At 42.0% G+C, this 15,225-nt stretch overlaps 1 protein-coding gene across 1 annotated transcript; it reads right to left on the reverse strand.

The window, feature by feature from the left end:
- Positions 1–2,395: 2,395 nt before the first annotated feature.
- Positions 2,396–13,404, reverse strand: LOC306715792 (solute carrier family 41 member 3-like; the record flags this gene model as incomplete). Its single annotated transcript, XM_079186268.1, has 10 exons — positions 2,396–2,569; positions 2,685–2,833; positions 3,712–3,846; positions 6,372–6,451; positions 6,607–6,751; positions 7,140–7,286; positions 7,383–7,527; positions 9,237–9,308; positions 11,756–11,863; positions 13,210–13,404. The coding sequence occupies 10 exons, from the start codon at positions 13,402–13,404 to the stop codon at positions 2,396–2,398; spliced, it is 1,350 nt and encodes a 449-aa protein (XP_079042394.1).
- Between the last annotated feature and the right edge of the window lie 1,821 nt (positions 13,405–15,225).

A 15,225-nucleotide genomic window follows, 5' to 3' on the forward strand; every position in this document is an offset into this window, starting at 1 on the left:
ATAAATGCATTTCAGCGAGAGTTTGTTTATTGGTTTGAATATTGGAGCGGTGATAAAGGCAGCATTCCTGATACTTGACACTGTACAGATATCTTTCAGAATACAGCAATTGCGACTTGCATGCCAGTCTTTTATTTCATTTACAAATCATAGCTGCAAAGCTGTCATCTAGAAGTTCTTAAAAATGTCAGAGACAAGTCCAGTTAAGCTTGATGTCGCTGCGAACATGGAATTGTTACCATCGTTGGATGCTATTTCATGATCAGAAAAGACAATCGTTTTTCTAAAAGTGCATATCAAACAATTGAAAATGCCCCAAACAGAGAGATGCATACTAAATCACTTGTTCACCAAAAGAGCACAAAGAAATATTGTCAATACCTGTAACACATACTAACACGGAGACAGTTAAGTACAGCGGGCTATATTCGGTGGCACTGTGCTGCACAAACAAATAAATACCAGTAGAAACGGCAAACTGAAGGCATATCACGGTCTAAAGGCACAAACCTAAATAAACAAGATCAAATCTATCATTCATCAAGACGGTGCAGCATTCATTTGTGTTCATATACATTTACACGGTTATATGTAATTATTGCCTAATACAATCATTTGCCCTCTAACATTAAGAGATAACAATAGGTGTACAGATGTGTCAACAGCTACCAGTACAGTAGTTCTATGCTATCCCACTTGTATCTATTTTAGGTGGGTGTTGTGTCTACAGAGTCATGCTGCGTGGTATTGAGACCAATGCAACCCCAATGATCAGTACAACTACAGACCACCGTGAGCTGTGTGAGTGCAAAATAAGTCCAACTCTTTCTATTTTGAGCCACATTGTTTCCAATTCTCTTTGTTCATTCCCGCATCTACAGTACGATGTTAGATTTGTGTCTAAATCCTGAGCTCGAAGGGATATTTTGAGCAGAGAAAAACATTTTTTTTTCAAACACATAAATTGTATTTTGCAGAGAAATTATTTTCAGACAAAGAAATCTCAGAACAAAGTTGACCTGTTTTACTAATTTCCTCTGCAAGAAACTTCTGTACCTTTTTTAAATCAAAAAAATCTAATGTATGACGTTTGACTGTTGGTCAGTGTGCCTTATCTCATTTGAATGGCATGCTATCAGCTGGTTTATAGTAATTAGCATGTCAGCTAGCTATTACTCTCAACTCAGGTTTTTACCCTTACATCTTGTACATGCAGTTGTGCTGCTAAGTCTAAATATTTAAGAGCACCTTTTCAAAAAATAAAAGAAACATTGATTATAATGCCTTTGCTGAGAAGCTGGCAAATAAGAGGTTAGGCAGCTAGCTTAGTGACGGCTTAGCTGCCATCCATCTGTCAGCCAGCTTATTAACCTGTCAAGATAGCTAGATAGCTAGGTAGACTAGCATACGAGCAGAATTTTATAAATGTTCAAACTAGCTATGTAACCAACACAATAAAACAGCTTTAATGATGTCCCTACCATTTCCCCAGTGTCACCCTACTAACAATCGGATTGAAGACAGTTAGTAAATATTGTAGTTGTGAATTTGTTCATTCTTAAAAAAGCCGGTTGGTAACGTGGCTAAAAACTAAACGTCATCACGCCAAACACTACTCTGCCTTTAGCCTAGTGGTTATGAGGTGAAGGTTGTTTGTAGCCTAACATTAGTTCTTTATTTTTGGCATTTGCATTCATGCTTCAGAAACTATAAAAGTGGTGTTCATTCATGAAGATTATCTTGCTGAACAAAACGTGTCAGTATCATAAACTGTTAGCCACTGAGCCAATTTCCTGCAATAATCACAAATCTAATGGAAACATCTCATTGGCTTTTTGTGGAGGGAACCAGCACGATGCTAACTTCTGTTAGCCTACAAAAATGCGTCATCCCTGCAGCACTATATGTCCAAACTGTACTTTAGCTGTAAGCTAGCTAGCTGAATTTGCCTTTACCTGCTGCTGGGACGCAGTAACGCTCTGTCCGGTTGAGGCTACCTTGAGCAGAGATGTTGAGAGAGACACAGCAGGTGTCCAAGGGGTTTGAGAGGACACAGAGCGGGGAATGAGTGAGAGGCTATACTGTGCCCTTATACTGTTACAGCAAACAGACAAATGCATTTACTGAGCACAGAATAGTTCTTTGTTTGGTCAAATTACATTATTCTTTGTGCATTAATCCGTCAACAAAATAAAATGTGTGTGCTTATAAAAAGAATAGGTTTCTGTCCCATTTGGACGCTCAGTGTTGAGGCACAAATATAACGCCATACGTCTCATGTGTTCATTAACCCTCCCTTTCCTTCTTATATCCAATGAGTTTTGCAAGTGTGTTTCAGCCACTTGCATATAAACAGCACAGTCAGGGTGGGCAGCACCGCGTGTCTGTGTCAAACTCAAGTCCCAGTAGAACTGACCGACATAATCAGTCTGAAACTCAGAGCCAAGAAACCAGTCCCCAGCAGGTCACCCAGAGCTGTGAGGTAGGGGATGGAGAAGTTGTCTGGATCCAGGCCCCTCCGCCACAGCCATCGCACCATCAGGCTGGCCACGTAAAGCAAAATCAACACCTGGATAATGAAAAAGGATGGATGTGTTTTCAATGAGCGTAATCTGAGATTGGAGTGAAACTTGCACTTTTTTTCTGGCAGAATGAGCAACAAAACCTTTATCGGTTCATCTGACCTGAAGCAGAGCTGCAGACAGGTAGCAGACGATGAAGGTGGGCGTCATGGCAGTATGGCCTCCCTGCAGGAAGTGGATGATGTACAGGAAGAGGAGGTGACCCGGCACCACGAAAAGGATCAGGACTCTGGCTGATTTGGAGTTCACATCTAGATAAACATAGAAAGAGAAGTAACAAGCTGTATATAGCCTATCAGTTCTGAAGATATGTTCCTCTCTTTCTTAGAAACATTCAAGGTTTTTTGCTGTTTGCTGGTGTCTGTTAAGGACACTATTCACATAATGTCAAACTATTCCTTGACAGTCTTTTCTCCTCGGCTTTACTGAAGAGATTATATGAGTAGGAAGTACTATTGTTTTCTTCCTTTTACTCCTTCCACCTTCTGTTAGTGCGAGACGCTTTGACAGCTTCAGCTCTATTTTCATTTACAGAGGAACCACATTCTCCTATTTTATGTCATTACCAATCTAGGAGATTCTCTACAACTCAAACCTGAGGTCACACCAGGTCAAACACACAGGTTAAAGATGGCTGCTAGTTTTCCTGACAGTTGTCTGTATTTTTTATTGAAGCAGTAGGCCATAAATATATATTTTTATTTTTATTTTGGCCACTCGGGCCTCCAGATTAACGTTCATTCTCTGTTTAGCTCTATTTTGGTCTCCATCAACTCCTTGGGAGAAATACTGTTAGCTGCTAAATGTTACGCTACATTATTCACCAGCTAGCCGTTAGCTTTATGGAGCTGTTGTCTGGTGCTGCGTATAGTTGTTTATTGTGGAGCTAGTTTGCTAAAGTTTGCTGCTGGAAACAAAACGATTAGCTAAAACTGACTAAATAGCCCAGGAGAGCTGCAGACAGTGTTGCAGATTTAATTTCATTCATTAATATAAAAAATATTGATTAATGTGGCATTAATAATACTGTCACACGCTTGACTTGGTGATTATTTCCTGATTCCAAATTCCCGGTGAAGGGCTACACCTGCACACGGCACCTTTACGTGTATTGTTTTCTTTGTGTTACCTGAGGAGCAGAGGGTAGCACAGGGTCCAGGACAGTTCTCCCTCATTATAAATGGAAGAGCTCCAGGAACACTCCAGTAGTGGAGGGAGGTGGACATCCTGCTGGCCTGGATGGCCACCAGATTTCCCCCTACACCTGCACGGACATGGAAAAGTGTAGCACTGATCAACTCCATAATAAACATGTAATAGAGCTTGGAAGATTGAACTGAACATGGCAGTGTGGCGGGTGGAGTAAGTGGCCTTGTTGTCCAAGACAAAAAAAATCTAAATATGTTCCAGCGAATAACATGTTTATTATTTTTACAGCATGCATTTTTTGTATTTGCTGATGTGTCATCTTGCAGTCATACGAGAGGCTGAAGTCACTGTAGAGTATCAGGGTAAACACTCTGGAAAAATGAGTCACTGTCCAAACAGCAATTTAGCTTGATATCTATCCAGCAGTTATCCCTGATCACAGCGTCTCTTTTTTTTCCCTCTGAAGGCTTGGAACAAGCAGTTTGGATGTTGTGCTATTCATTGCAACACTGCTCACCCCTCAGGCTGGTTTCATTAGGTGCAGAACAAAACCTCTTGGCTCGCAGAAACTTGAAGCCCATGGATCATTTAGACAAAACCAGTGCTTCTAGCGGTGCAGGAAAATACATGTAGTAAGTATTGTACTACAGTAGAAATTAACTGAAGCAATTTACTTTAGTATTCCCACGTTCTGCTACTTTATACATCTACAATACATTTCAGAGGGAAATAGTGTACTCTTTACTGTACTACATTTATCCGGCAGCTGGAGCTACTAGTCACTTTGCTGATTAACATTTTATATAAAGAAAAACATATGATACACTTACATGATATGATGCCATACTACAATCTACCCAGTCGTATATCAGGTATGTAAAAATGGCTCCGATTGACGAACTACAACACTAAAATGCTATGTATTTGTTCGTCATAAGAACGGCATAATAGAACGTACTATAACAATATAACACACTGAAAGAAGACATTATGAGTAAATACAGTAAACATGTATTGTTTTACTTGTGAGGGAGTATTTTCAGACTATGTTTCTTCTACTTTTACTTAGGCAAAGGATGTGAATTCTTCTTACACTAGTGGTTTCTGGTCAACAGGCCAAGAGGGAAGAGCGCTGAATTGGAATGCAAATTCACTTCCTGTACCGGGGTGGCAAATCCATGCAGGAGTGTTTGGTAGAACTGGGGCTGGCAGAGATGCAACAGGAGCCAGTGAATGCATAGTTGGCATTCTGATCAGGCTTGTGGTTTATGTAAAGACCATTGTTATTGCTCTCTACTTAGTATGCTGCTTTGTGGGCAGCTAACTTCTGTCAGTAAAGATCTGGCCCTATATGCCTCTCTGAGCTTCCTCTGACGGGGGGGGGGGGGGGGGGGGGGGGGAACTGCTTAACTTCAGCAGCACTTTAACGTCATGATTGATTAATAGCTCAAATTGAGGCCCTTTTAAATACTAATGGGATTAGCTGCTGGGCGTCCGCATGCTCCGACAATTTCCAGTTGACATTACTGATAATAATTAAGCTAATTATGAAGCTTAAATGTCATTCTTCAAAAGATTAAGGCTGTTGAAACCATAACCCCAAATCCCAGCTCTGCTTACTCCTTCGGGAAAACATGTCAGCGTTCATTTCTTTGCTCAAAGCACGCAGAAGAAATTTCACAAATTGTTTCCCCTTCAATTAAGGGGATTATATCCACAATAATATTTACCTGAGGCAAAATTAATCAGAGCTACCATCCTAATTTCATCACTCGAGGCCTCTAAAATAAGGATCATGTACTTAAGGAGTACTTAAGCACATGCAGGTATAAATAGTAAAATCACAATTTAAAAATACTATTACAAAATACAATAACAAGTAAAAGTCCTGCATTTAAAATAGTATTCAAGTAAAAATAAAAAAAAGTATTATCAGAAAAAAATACTACTAAACTAAAAGTACTGATTATGCTGAGTGGACTCTGTCAGTATTATATTATTATTTAACGGTAACAAACTATATTTCTGAAAGTTAGGCTAAAGCACTTTGACATATGCAACTTGTAGTTAAGTAGAATGTCCTCCACTGCTTTTTATGCACTGCTTATATATGATAAATAGAGTTCAGAGCAACTCCAAGGAATTCTCCTTTTGTGTTGTTTTGGTGACCCCCTGTGGACAGAAGCGGTAGTCTTTTTTTACAGAAATGAAGACCACATTTCCCATGAGCACCAACGCCTTGTAGCGTGGAAGTCTTGATCTGGCTAGCGTGTGCATTTGTTTTAGGAGTGACTGAAAGAAAGAGGAAACTTGGATCAGCCACCATAACCCTAAAATATTACGTTAAAAAAGGGCACACAATCTCTTCCTGCTTCCTTTTAACCAGTTAGCGTACCAATCACTGTCAAACTATGTAAACACTGGCTCTTTTGTGTGCCATAAATCACTTTTTTATTTTCTATTTTGCAGGGAATTTGCACTATGGTATAATATAGAAATAACCAATCTTCTCGCTGATGGTCTTAATTTGCTTATGTAGGATATAGAGGCATCAGTATTAAATTGATTCTGTTTCATACCCAGTTAAAACCTTCTTGTACTATAACTTTAAGAGTTCAGTGAACTTCATCTTCCACTCACCATTGAAGACTGGAGTGAACACTGCCATACCCTCGAAGTTTGGATTGCTCACTGTCTTATCCAGGATCAGTCCACCAATACTGGAAAGAAGAAAACATACAATAACAATATCCCCTAACATTACTGATTTATTTAAATTAAATGAACATATATTTTAATATTTGAAAACACTTGTGATCAGAGGAAGAACCATTCTGAAATCGCTGGACCTTCTTAGGGTACCCTATCGACTCACCTGCTGATGGACATGGCCAATATGACTGGTTGCCAGCCGGACTTTAGGACCTCAGTGATTGGCGGAGAGCGACGGGTAATAATGACCCACGCTGGGATAAGGAGCAGGAAGAATCCGCACACCGCAGGAGGCAGGTACCATGTGTCTGAAGAGCAACGTAGCCCAGAATACATCTGTAAAAATCTTTGATTACACTCTTCACATGATATAGAAATCGGTTCTTGAATAGTTTGAATATTTTGGGACAAACAGCGAATAAGAGATTCCATGACAGAGATGATGAAAGTCTTAAGAGATTTCCTGCTGCAGTCTGCTAGCAGACTTTTGCCAGAATCAAAGGTGGACTATGCTGCCCTCATCTGGCCGAATACCCCTTAATACTCCTTAACCACAATGGTACTGTTGCTTTGCAGAAGCAAAAATCTTGATAATCTTTTGCTCTTTATCTGTTTTAAAGACCATTTTGCATGACAGAATCTGATTGATTGCACCCTCCTTGAGGAACTCTCTTGATGTAATGTGTGACCCCTGACCTCTGTAACAGAAGAAGAGGCTGCTCACACCAGCCAGCAGAGACAGAGTGATGAGGTCTCCGAGGCTGGCAGCGATTGGAGTGGCCACATTATCTGGGTTAATGCCCACTTTCCTGGATCCAATAATCACTGCCACCATCACCAGACCTGACAAAGAAGTTGAACAACACACTGAGCTCACAAACTCTACCCTCCTCTACGTTGTACTCTGTGTATCAGCTGATGTTTGTGCCTTATTCTGACCTAGAGACAGCGCAGCGATGAAATCGGTGGTGACGCTGCTGGCACAGAGGACAGACGCCTGGATAACATCCACTCTACCCCTGGTCAGACCCCCAAGACCCACTGCTGCAACAGCTGCCAGGAAGCCCACAACTGTAGCCTGGACCTGCGGACCAAGGACAGCAAAGATGAGTCAGGTGAGTCTCATTCTTCTATCCATAGTATGCATCTCATTATATGTCTGCTGTATCTGCTGTATCTGTTTACTCCCAGAGGGAACAGAAAACAAGTGAATACAAATTTTAGAGTAAGATGATAAAAGAGAGGATTGGAAAATGGAAAAACAATATGTGTTCGATACGAAATCAAACCAAATCAACAAAATGTCATATTATTTAAGACATTTTTAAAGGAGCAGTGTGTAGGATTTTGTGGCATCTTGTGGTGAAGTTAAAGGTTGCATCCAACTGAATACCCCTCCACTCACCCTCTCTTTCCAAGTGTATATAAGAACTACAGCTGCCTTCAGTCAAAGTAAAAACATGAATGTCCCTCTCTAGAGCCAGTGTTTGGTTTGTCTGTTCTGGGCTACTGTAGAAACATGTCGATGCAACATAGCGGACAATTGGGTGAAGGCAGGGTACACCCTGAACAGGTCGCCAGACTACTGCAGGGCTGATGAAAACATTGTTATAATTATTATATTAAATTTCTGCTAATAAAACTCCCTAAATCCTACACACTGTTCCTTCAAGACCCAAGTCTGTATTATAAAATGCTGATTACAGAATTACAGAATTGTATTGGATATCATAGAGACAAAGTGAAATTGACTCCTGCCCAACCAATTTGTCACTCTCCAGTGACTTTGTATTGTTTGAAGGTGCCTCCTTGTCACTTATGTCTGCTAGCAGCCAACAGAAAGGTGCCTAAAGCTGTTGTGTGGTGGGATGCACAACCAACAGGGTAAACTACCCAGAACTAAGTTTTTATAAGCTGCTGAACCCATAAAAACTGAGGCTACAGGCAGGAGGAATTTGAAAACCGGGGGGGGAGATACAGACACCTAATATGCCTAACGATAGCATTTGGTCCAAATGTCCATTTTAAGCTAACTTTATTTCTTAATTAACTAAAGCATTTTGATAGTATGCAACATGTGTTATAGTGGTTTATATATCAGAATGTTACGCAGTTGGCTATTATGTTTGCATGTGTTTTAGCTAACTACTACAGTAATTTGCTGACACATAGCGAACATTAGCTCGCTAACAGCTAACTTGTCCTATCCCGTCATCATTTTAGATATCAGCTGCACCCGTGGTAAACATATAGTGCTAATGCTAAACTAATCATTCCTTTAACATGATGAACTCTAATGTTTTTAAATAGCTACCGGATAGCTAGCTTCAGGCATTTAGCGTTAGCAGTTCAACCCTCGGTTGCACATTGTTTTCCCCCTCTGGTGGGCGTGGTTCTCACAGTATGGCGCATCACTATAGATACTTTTATATCAAAATGGCCCTGCACCTACAGAACCCAAAAATATAGACAAATAATAGCCTACTAATTTGAAAACCTCACAGGATATTGGTGAAATGTCTTAAAAGTAAAACACAGGAAATATGTACCCTGCTGCATGTACAACTGGTAGTTAAGTAATAAAAAGGAAATTCTAGCTGGCAATGGAAGAATCGGCCTAATTATGTTTTTTCTTTGTGCTTGACTAACTTATCATAGCTACCATTTGGACACCATCTCCAACTGTCATCTAGTGTTTTTAATTGGCTGAGATGCATTAATGAAGTGAGAGGACGATTTTATCACGCCAGCAAAGCCGTAATGGAGTGTGTTATCAACAGGATGGAGAGTCACCTGAATCAGAGCCAGATTACAGAGCACCATCCTCCACTGCTGCTGAGCCTCATCCATCTGGCCCGTATTGGCCTGTGGACGGAAACGGGTTCACATAATCACATTTCTCAATCACGTGGTAGTTGTTTTCAAGTGTCCCTGTGCAAATGTATTTCCCACCGCTTGTCAACATCACATCAGAGTAACCCTGACAAATGCCCCGATTGGTCGACAGGGTGCACAGCTAATGAGCAATTACCACTCAGGCTACAGTCAGGAGGTTGCTCGCTGTGCTACCGATAATGATTCATTATCGACGGATGCTGAAGTTACATCTCTCTCTTGCTTCGTTAAGCTTATGGTTTGTGTGGAACTGGCTTTAAAATCTGGGAGACAGAATGGTCACTAATTGCGAGTGGAGTTGGTTGGGACACTGAGTGATCTTCCATTACTCACAGAATACTTAAGTAGTAATGGAAATAATGTAATCACTGAACAGATACAGGTGCAAACAATTTATCCATTTTTTTAAGAGCAAAACCCAAATGTAAAAGGCACAATTTTGCTATGTGTGCAAAAAAGTAGGCCTACCTAGTATGGTTAGGACAGTTGGTAGGGACGGCTGGGACACCTTGTTCTGGGCTAAAAAAAATTATAATTTAAATAAAAAAAGAAATGCAGACTAAATGTAAATTATTACATTTTCATAATTTACTGTGAAGTGGAATTTAGCAAAAAATAAAAAAGGGATTCTGACTGGCTGCCACTTGAGTAAACATTCACTCAGTGACTCAGTTCAATATTCAATATATGTTCTGCCTGCTGGTGTGTGTGTGACTGTTTGTTCCGTACATGTGTGTGAGTGTGTGTTCTGTACGTGTGTGTGAGTCAGTGGCGGGCTGTGGATTTTATACCTGGGTCTTCAGTGCTGTTCTACACTTCTAATAACCTCATTATGACGTCACAGCTACGGGTTATTATTTGTTTCATGTAAAAGCCGCATATTCACATAACACTGCAACATTTGACAAATGAAATAAAATGTTACATGAAGCTCAACACCTAGCATACAAAACACGAAATGCAGAGTGCAGATACATGAATACGAGCATGATGGGACGCTGCGTCATTAACAGACAATATAGTCCAAATCAATGTAACACAATGACAAACTCACAAGAGCAGTCGCATATATTCATATCACAACAAAGCAACAAATCAATCCAGCAGACCTGCAGCGGATCCACGCATTCCACCACACAGCACGAGCCATTCAAATATTATTCATAAAAACGACACGATAGACAAATGAACAGTAGTAACTATAGAGGTAAACAAACAAACTTCACTTACCAAATGCTGTCTATCCTCCTTTCTTTGTTGACAAAGAGTTTAATCCCAGTACATCAGTTCCAGTAAGAAGTCCTTCTCCATTCATCGACGCCAGTGATGACAGTCGAGCCTCCCCAGTTATATTTCGCCAGTCGTCGTCGGTCTTCCGCCGCCGGTCGGTTGTCCGTCTTCCGCCGCAGTTCGGTGGTCGTCTTCGGCCGTGGACCGGTGAAGGGCGGGCCGCGGTTGTGGAGCTGTTTCCCTGCGAACGTGGTCGTTGAGTTGTAGATCCCAAAGTCTCTCCAAAAGTACCGACGCTCAGTTAAAATGAAACACATTCACAGCCATAACATGTGCAACGCTTCTCCGACGCTGCATACAAATCCTTTTCCTGGCTGGTCAGGGCTGCTAGCTGTGGGGTCATTTCTTACTATGTCCAGTTTGTTCGGAAATGTCCTTCTTGAGAAAAGCGTTCCCAGTAACTCTGCCACTAAATCCGTTTCTCCTCCTCCTTCCGCCATTTGATGTTAAAAATACAAAGCTAGGTAAAAAAAAACATAATTTGCCATAATTTCTTCCATATCGTTCCACTTGACTGCTACAACCTGAGTTCTGCTAGCAAGCATAAGTTTCACTTTAGTCACGTGCTCGCCCACTGACCAATCACAGCACACTATGCACCTTGTGGCAGAGCTGCACCTGGATTCTGAGCTGCAATAATGCTGACGTAGCTGTAGGCCTGCAAGCCGCTCTGGCGCGTCAAAGAATGTTAAATTAAAGATCTGATTGGTTGAAGACTATGTCAATCAACAATATCGTCCCCATTCACTTAACCTGCACATGGAGGCACTGGTGAGTCTGCAGGCCTGGGGCCTCTCTTCTTACCTAGAGACACAGAGGTGAAATCTGATTGGATAAAAGCTCTACTTAAAACAAGCTGCACTGGAAGCAGAACAACTGAGGAGCACAGTAGCTGTGCAATGAGAAAATAAGATAATGGGAAAAATATTTGTATAATTTATAATACATATAAGAAAAAATTAAATGTATTTAAGAAAAAATATGAAATTATAAAATAGCTATAACTTTGTGATTCTGTTTAGGCCAGCAGAGAGCCCTGACGGCCCGCGACTGGTGTGAGTGAGTGTGTGTTCTGTACATGTGTGTGAGTGTGTGTTCTGTACATGTGTGCGTGAGTTTCCACTCACTGCTGTTGACAGTCTGGATGCCAATGTCATCTCCAGATTCCCCTTCAGCCCCACCAGGGCCAGCACCAAGATAAACACCTCTGAGATGTCCTTGAACACCTCCCAGTGCTGAAAAACACCACAGCGGTCTTTTAATGCACCTTCTGTTCCCAGACACAAACACACACACAGGGTGAAATATATATATATATATATATTTATATATATATATACTGTATATATATATATATTGGATTTTACAGTTGAATGAGTTCCTTAGGCTATTGTATTGGGTAGAGAGCTATCAGGACTAGCTGCCATGTCATATCGTCTCTTCACGTGATCAAATAGAGACTTGACATTGGCCAACATCAACATACATGTTATCCAGCAATCATCATTGCATTTCTGTATATGACAACAATACCAAAGGAAATAAGAAATTCTTCATTTATAAGAACATTTTTTATAGTTTATTTATATTCTTTATAGTTTATGAACAATAAGCACATCATTTAGTTATACTTTGCTATGACTTTACAAAAATAAGAAAACGACATTGTAACATGCTATCTAAAAGTACCCGTTACCCGTTTGCTTGTTTGCTTGAGTTTACCCAATCACATCTGTCACACATGAATACATAACAGCTAAGGTTGATATATTTTCAAAACTTTGATTTTGATTATTGCATATTTATGAGAAATGACAGTATTAATATTATATATCATAGGTGCCTATGAATTGAAACATGCTCCAAATGGCTAATCACGTTTCACGCTGCTTCTCACATGCAGCAGATCATTTCTACATTATTTGACCATGTGCGTGCTGATTGATTTGATAAGTGCCCGTATTTCCACCCATGGAACTCGAGCTGACAGCTCTCTATGCTTTGACTAGTGACTGGCTGACCCGCTGGTGAGGTATTTACAAGAGGCTAAACGGGGAGAGAGCAATGAGGGGGCTCTGATCTATCTGATCTGTTCGACTCTCTTTCTGATACTGCTGTGTGCTCGGCTGCGTCCTGTAGGCTCTGTTGTTTCAGTCATGTCTTCTCTGTGAATGAAAAGGCCAGATATGATCAGACTTCAATTTCACAGTTTTTAGCCAAAGGCTAGGAAACTCAATAGATACAAATCCTCTCATCTTTATATCCGTACTTTTGTGATTTCTCTTTCATTTCTCAAGTGCTTGTTTTGTATATTTTTGGTAAGAATCTTCCATAACTATTAGACAACAGATTCATCACATAAGCATCACATTCACCCTTCGTCTGCCTCCGCCTGGAGGGTAAATGAAAGACTGTACCTATGGGAAGTGGTGATCATAAAACAACACCTATCATATTCATTCTTTAGAATCAAATATACCGGTCTTGCATCGAACAACGAAAGACTCAAAAAGAAAACTAATGTTGGTACAACCATGTAAACTCACACGCACAGACACACTTTGCTTTTCTCTCCACATACTTGCACTGCATCCATGACTATCCCGGCCGCCACCATGCCCAGGCCGGACACCAGGTATGGCAGCAGGATCTGGGCTGCGATGACCCACAAGCTCTCTGGCAGTAAGCCGTGGGCCGAGCGGGTCAGTCTGCACGTGAAGCCCCTCAGCTTCTTCCCTTGGAAACGCAGCTCCAGAGCGAGATGGGTCACCACCATGGCCGATCCCCTGTTAACCCATCCCCGCCGCCAAAATCAGCCCCCAAGCCTTTGTTTTTGTTGAATCCGTCAAGCTGATTTGAGATAGTCAATCCATTTGGACAGAGGGAAGATTCTTCCCAAGTTATCTTCAAAAAGTCACAGCTGGTAGTTCTTTGCTGAAAACTGAAGTTTTGCTTAATAAATGTGACGACAAGCTTGCTTTGCCCTTCACATGTGACTCCAGCTCTGGCGGGGCAGCAACACAAATGGTGGAATAGGTGGAGGAAGCTGCTCTCCTCCACTTAAATGGACAACACACATATTAAGAGAGACACACACACGGGTCCACTTGACAGCAGGTCTGTGAGGCCTCTTCTGACACTCTGCTACAGACCTCCACACACATAGACACACACACACACATTTACACACACACTTTCCCTCCTCATGCCTCACTCTTCAGCAGCCGGGCGGCTGAGGCGGACCGCTGGAAGCCCGGTCTCTCGCGGGGCCTGAAGAGTGTCCAGGTCCTGTGGGACAAGGACATCCAGAAAGCCAGCAGCTTCTTCTCGGCCCTCCTGTGCCGCCGCTCCTTCTCCCCCCTCTCAACGCACACCTCCTTCCCTCTCTCCTCGCCGCCGGGCTGATACCCCGTGTGAGCTTCACCACTCTGGAACCCCTTCCTCATTTTGACCGTTGGTCCGGGCCAGCTGTGCTGAGGGAACGCCAGCGGACGGTGTGATGTCAAAAGCTTGTCTGGAGAGACACGGCGACTGTCGCCAAGGTTGCCAGGGCTCACCTCTGATTCCAGACGGAGAGATGAGTCGTGACGGTGCTCCGTGGTGGACAATGCTGGAGACGTGTGTGTTTGTGTGTGCAAGCAAGGTGGCCAGACTGAAGAAAGAAGAGTCCTGATACAGTTTCCCCTCTTTCTCCCCGTTTCTTTTTTTTGGGATCAGTTCAGAGGAGAATGCGGTTGTGCTCTCCGTCTCTTTGATAGCTCCTCCTTTCCCCCGCTTGCGATGTCCTCGCTGTAAGTGGGTGACGCACTCTGAGCAGCAGCAGGTGCTGCACCTGTCACCAGCACGTGGTGCTGCTGCTGCCTGGAAAGGACACAGTTTATCACCCTTGATGGGAGGAAACGCTTTCTCTGCCACTAACTGTCAGCCGATGGACTTCTTTAGTCTGTCCGAGTTCAATACATCACTCATTTGTCTGTTTTTGTCTTTCTTATTTGACAAGTTCCCGCACAGGAATGAAAACTATTAGCCTTGTCTGCTATAGGTGGAAGCGATAGACAGAAATAAAATAAGTTCAAACATGTCTTTGGCTTCACCGTACTTATTTTTTCTCACGATATGATGTCACATAAGCCTGCACAGAGTACTTATTGAGACCATGTCCTCACACACGCACACACACAGTGACTCAGCTTAAAAGTGTCCTTGAGACACGACTGGGAACGGGTGCTCCACTCACTGCAGCTCCCCCTTCTGACTCCTGGCTGTAGTTTGAATTGTGAAGCAACAGATTGAGTAACTGGAGGTTTATGGGGTGTCTATACAAAATTAAGGAGTCAAATCACTTAACGTGAATAATAATCTTCTTCAAGAGCCCTTCAAGAGCCCCCCCCCCCCCCCCGTGAACTCAGGCCAGCACAGTTAGTGAGGCAACCCTAAAAGCCTCCACTAATTCCTGAACCTCAGTACTTTTCATATAATGCTTGTATTGGCCCACGTCCAAACCAGACAGTGTAAAATAGATCTAAACACCGTAGAAGCAACAGATTCTGTCAACACGTCTCAATGTCAATGAGGATTCACTGCAGCTCAACCTTAA

This window comes from Pholis gunnellus (assembly GCF_910591455.1).
Source record: "Pholis gunnellus genome assembly, chromosome: 3".
Lineage (NCBI taxonomy): Eukaryota > Metazoa > Chordata > Actinopteri > Perciformes > Pholidae > Pholis > Pholis gunnellus.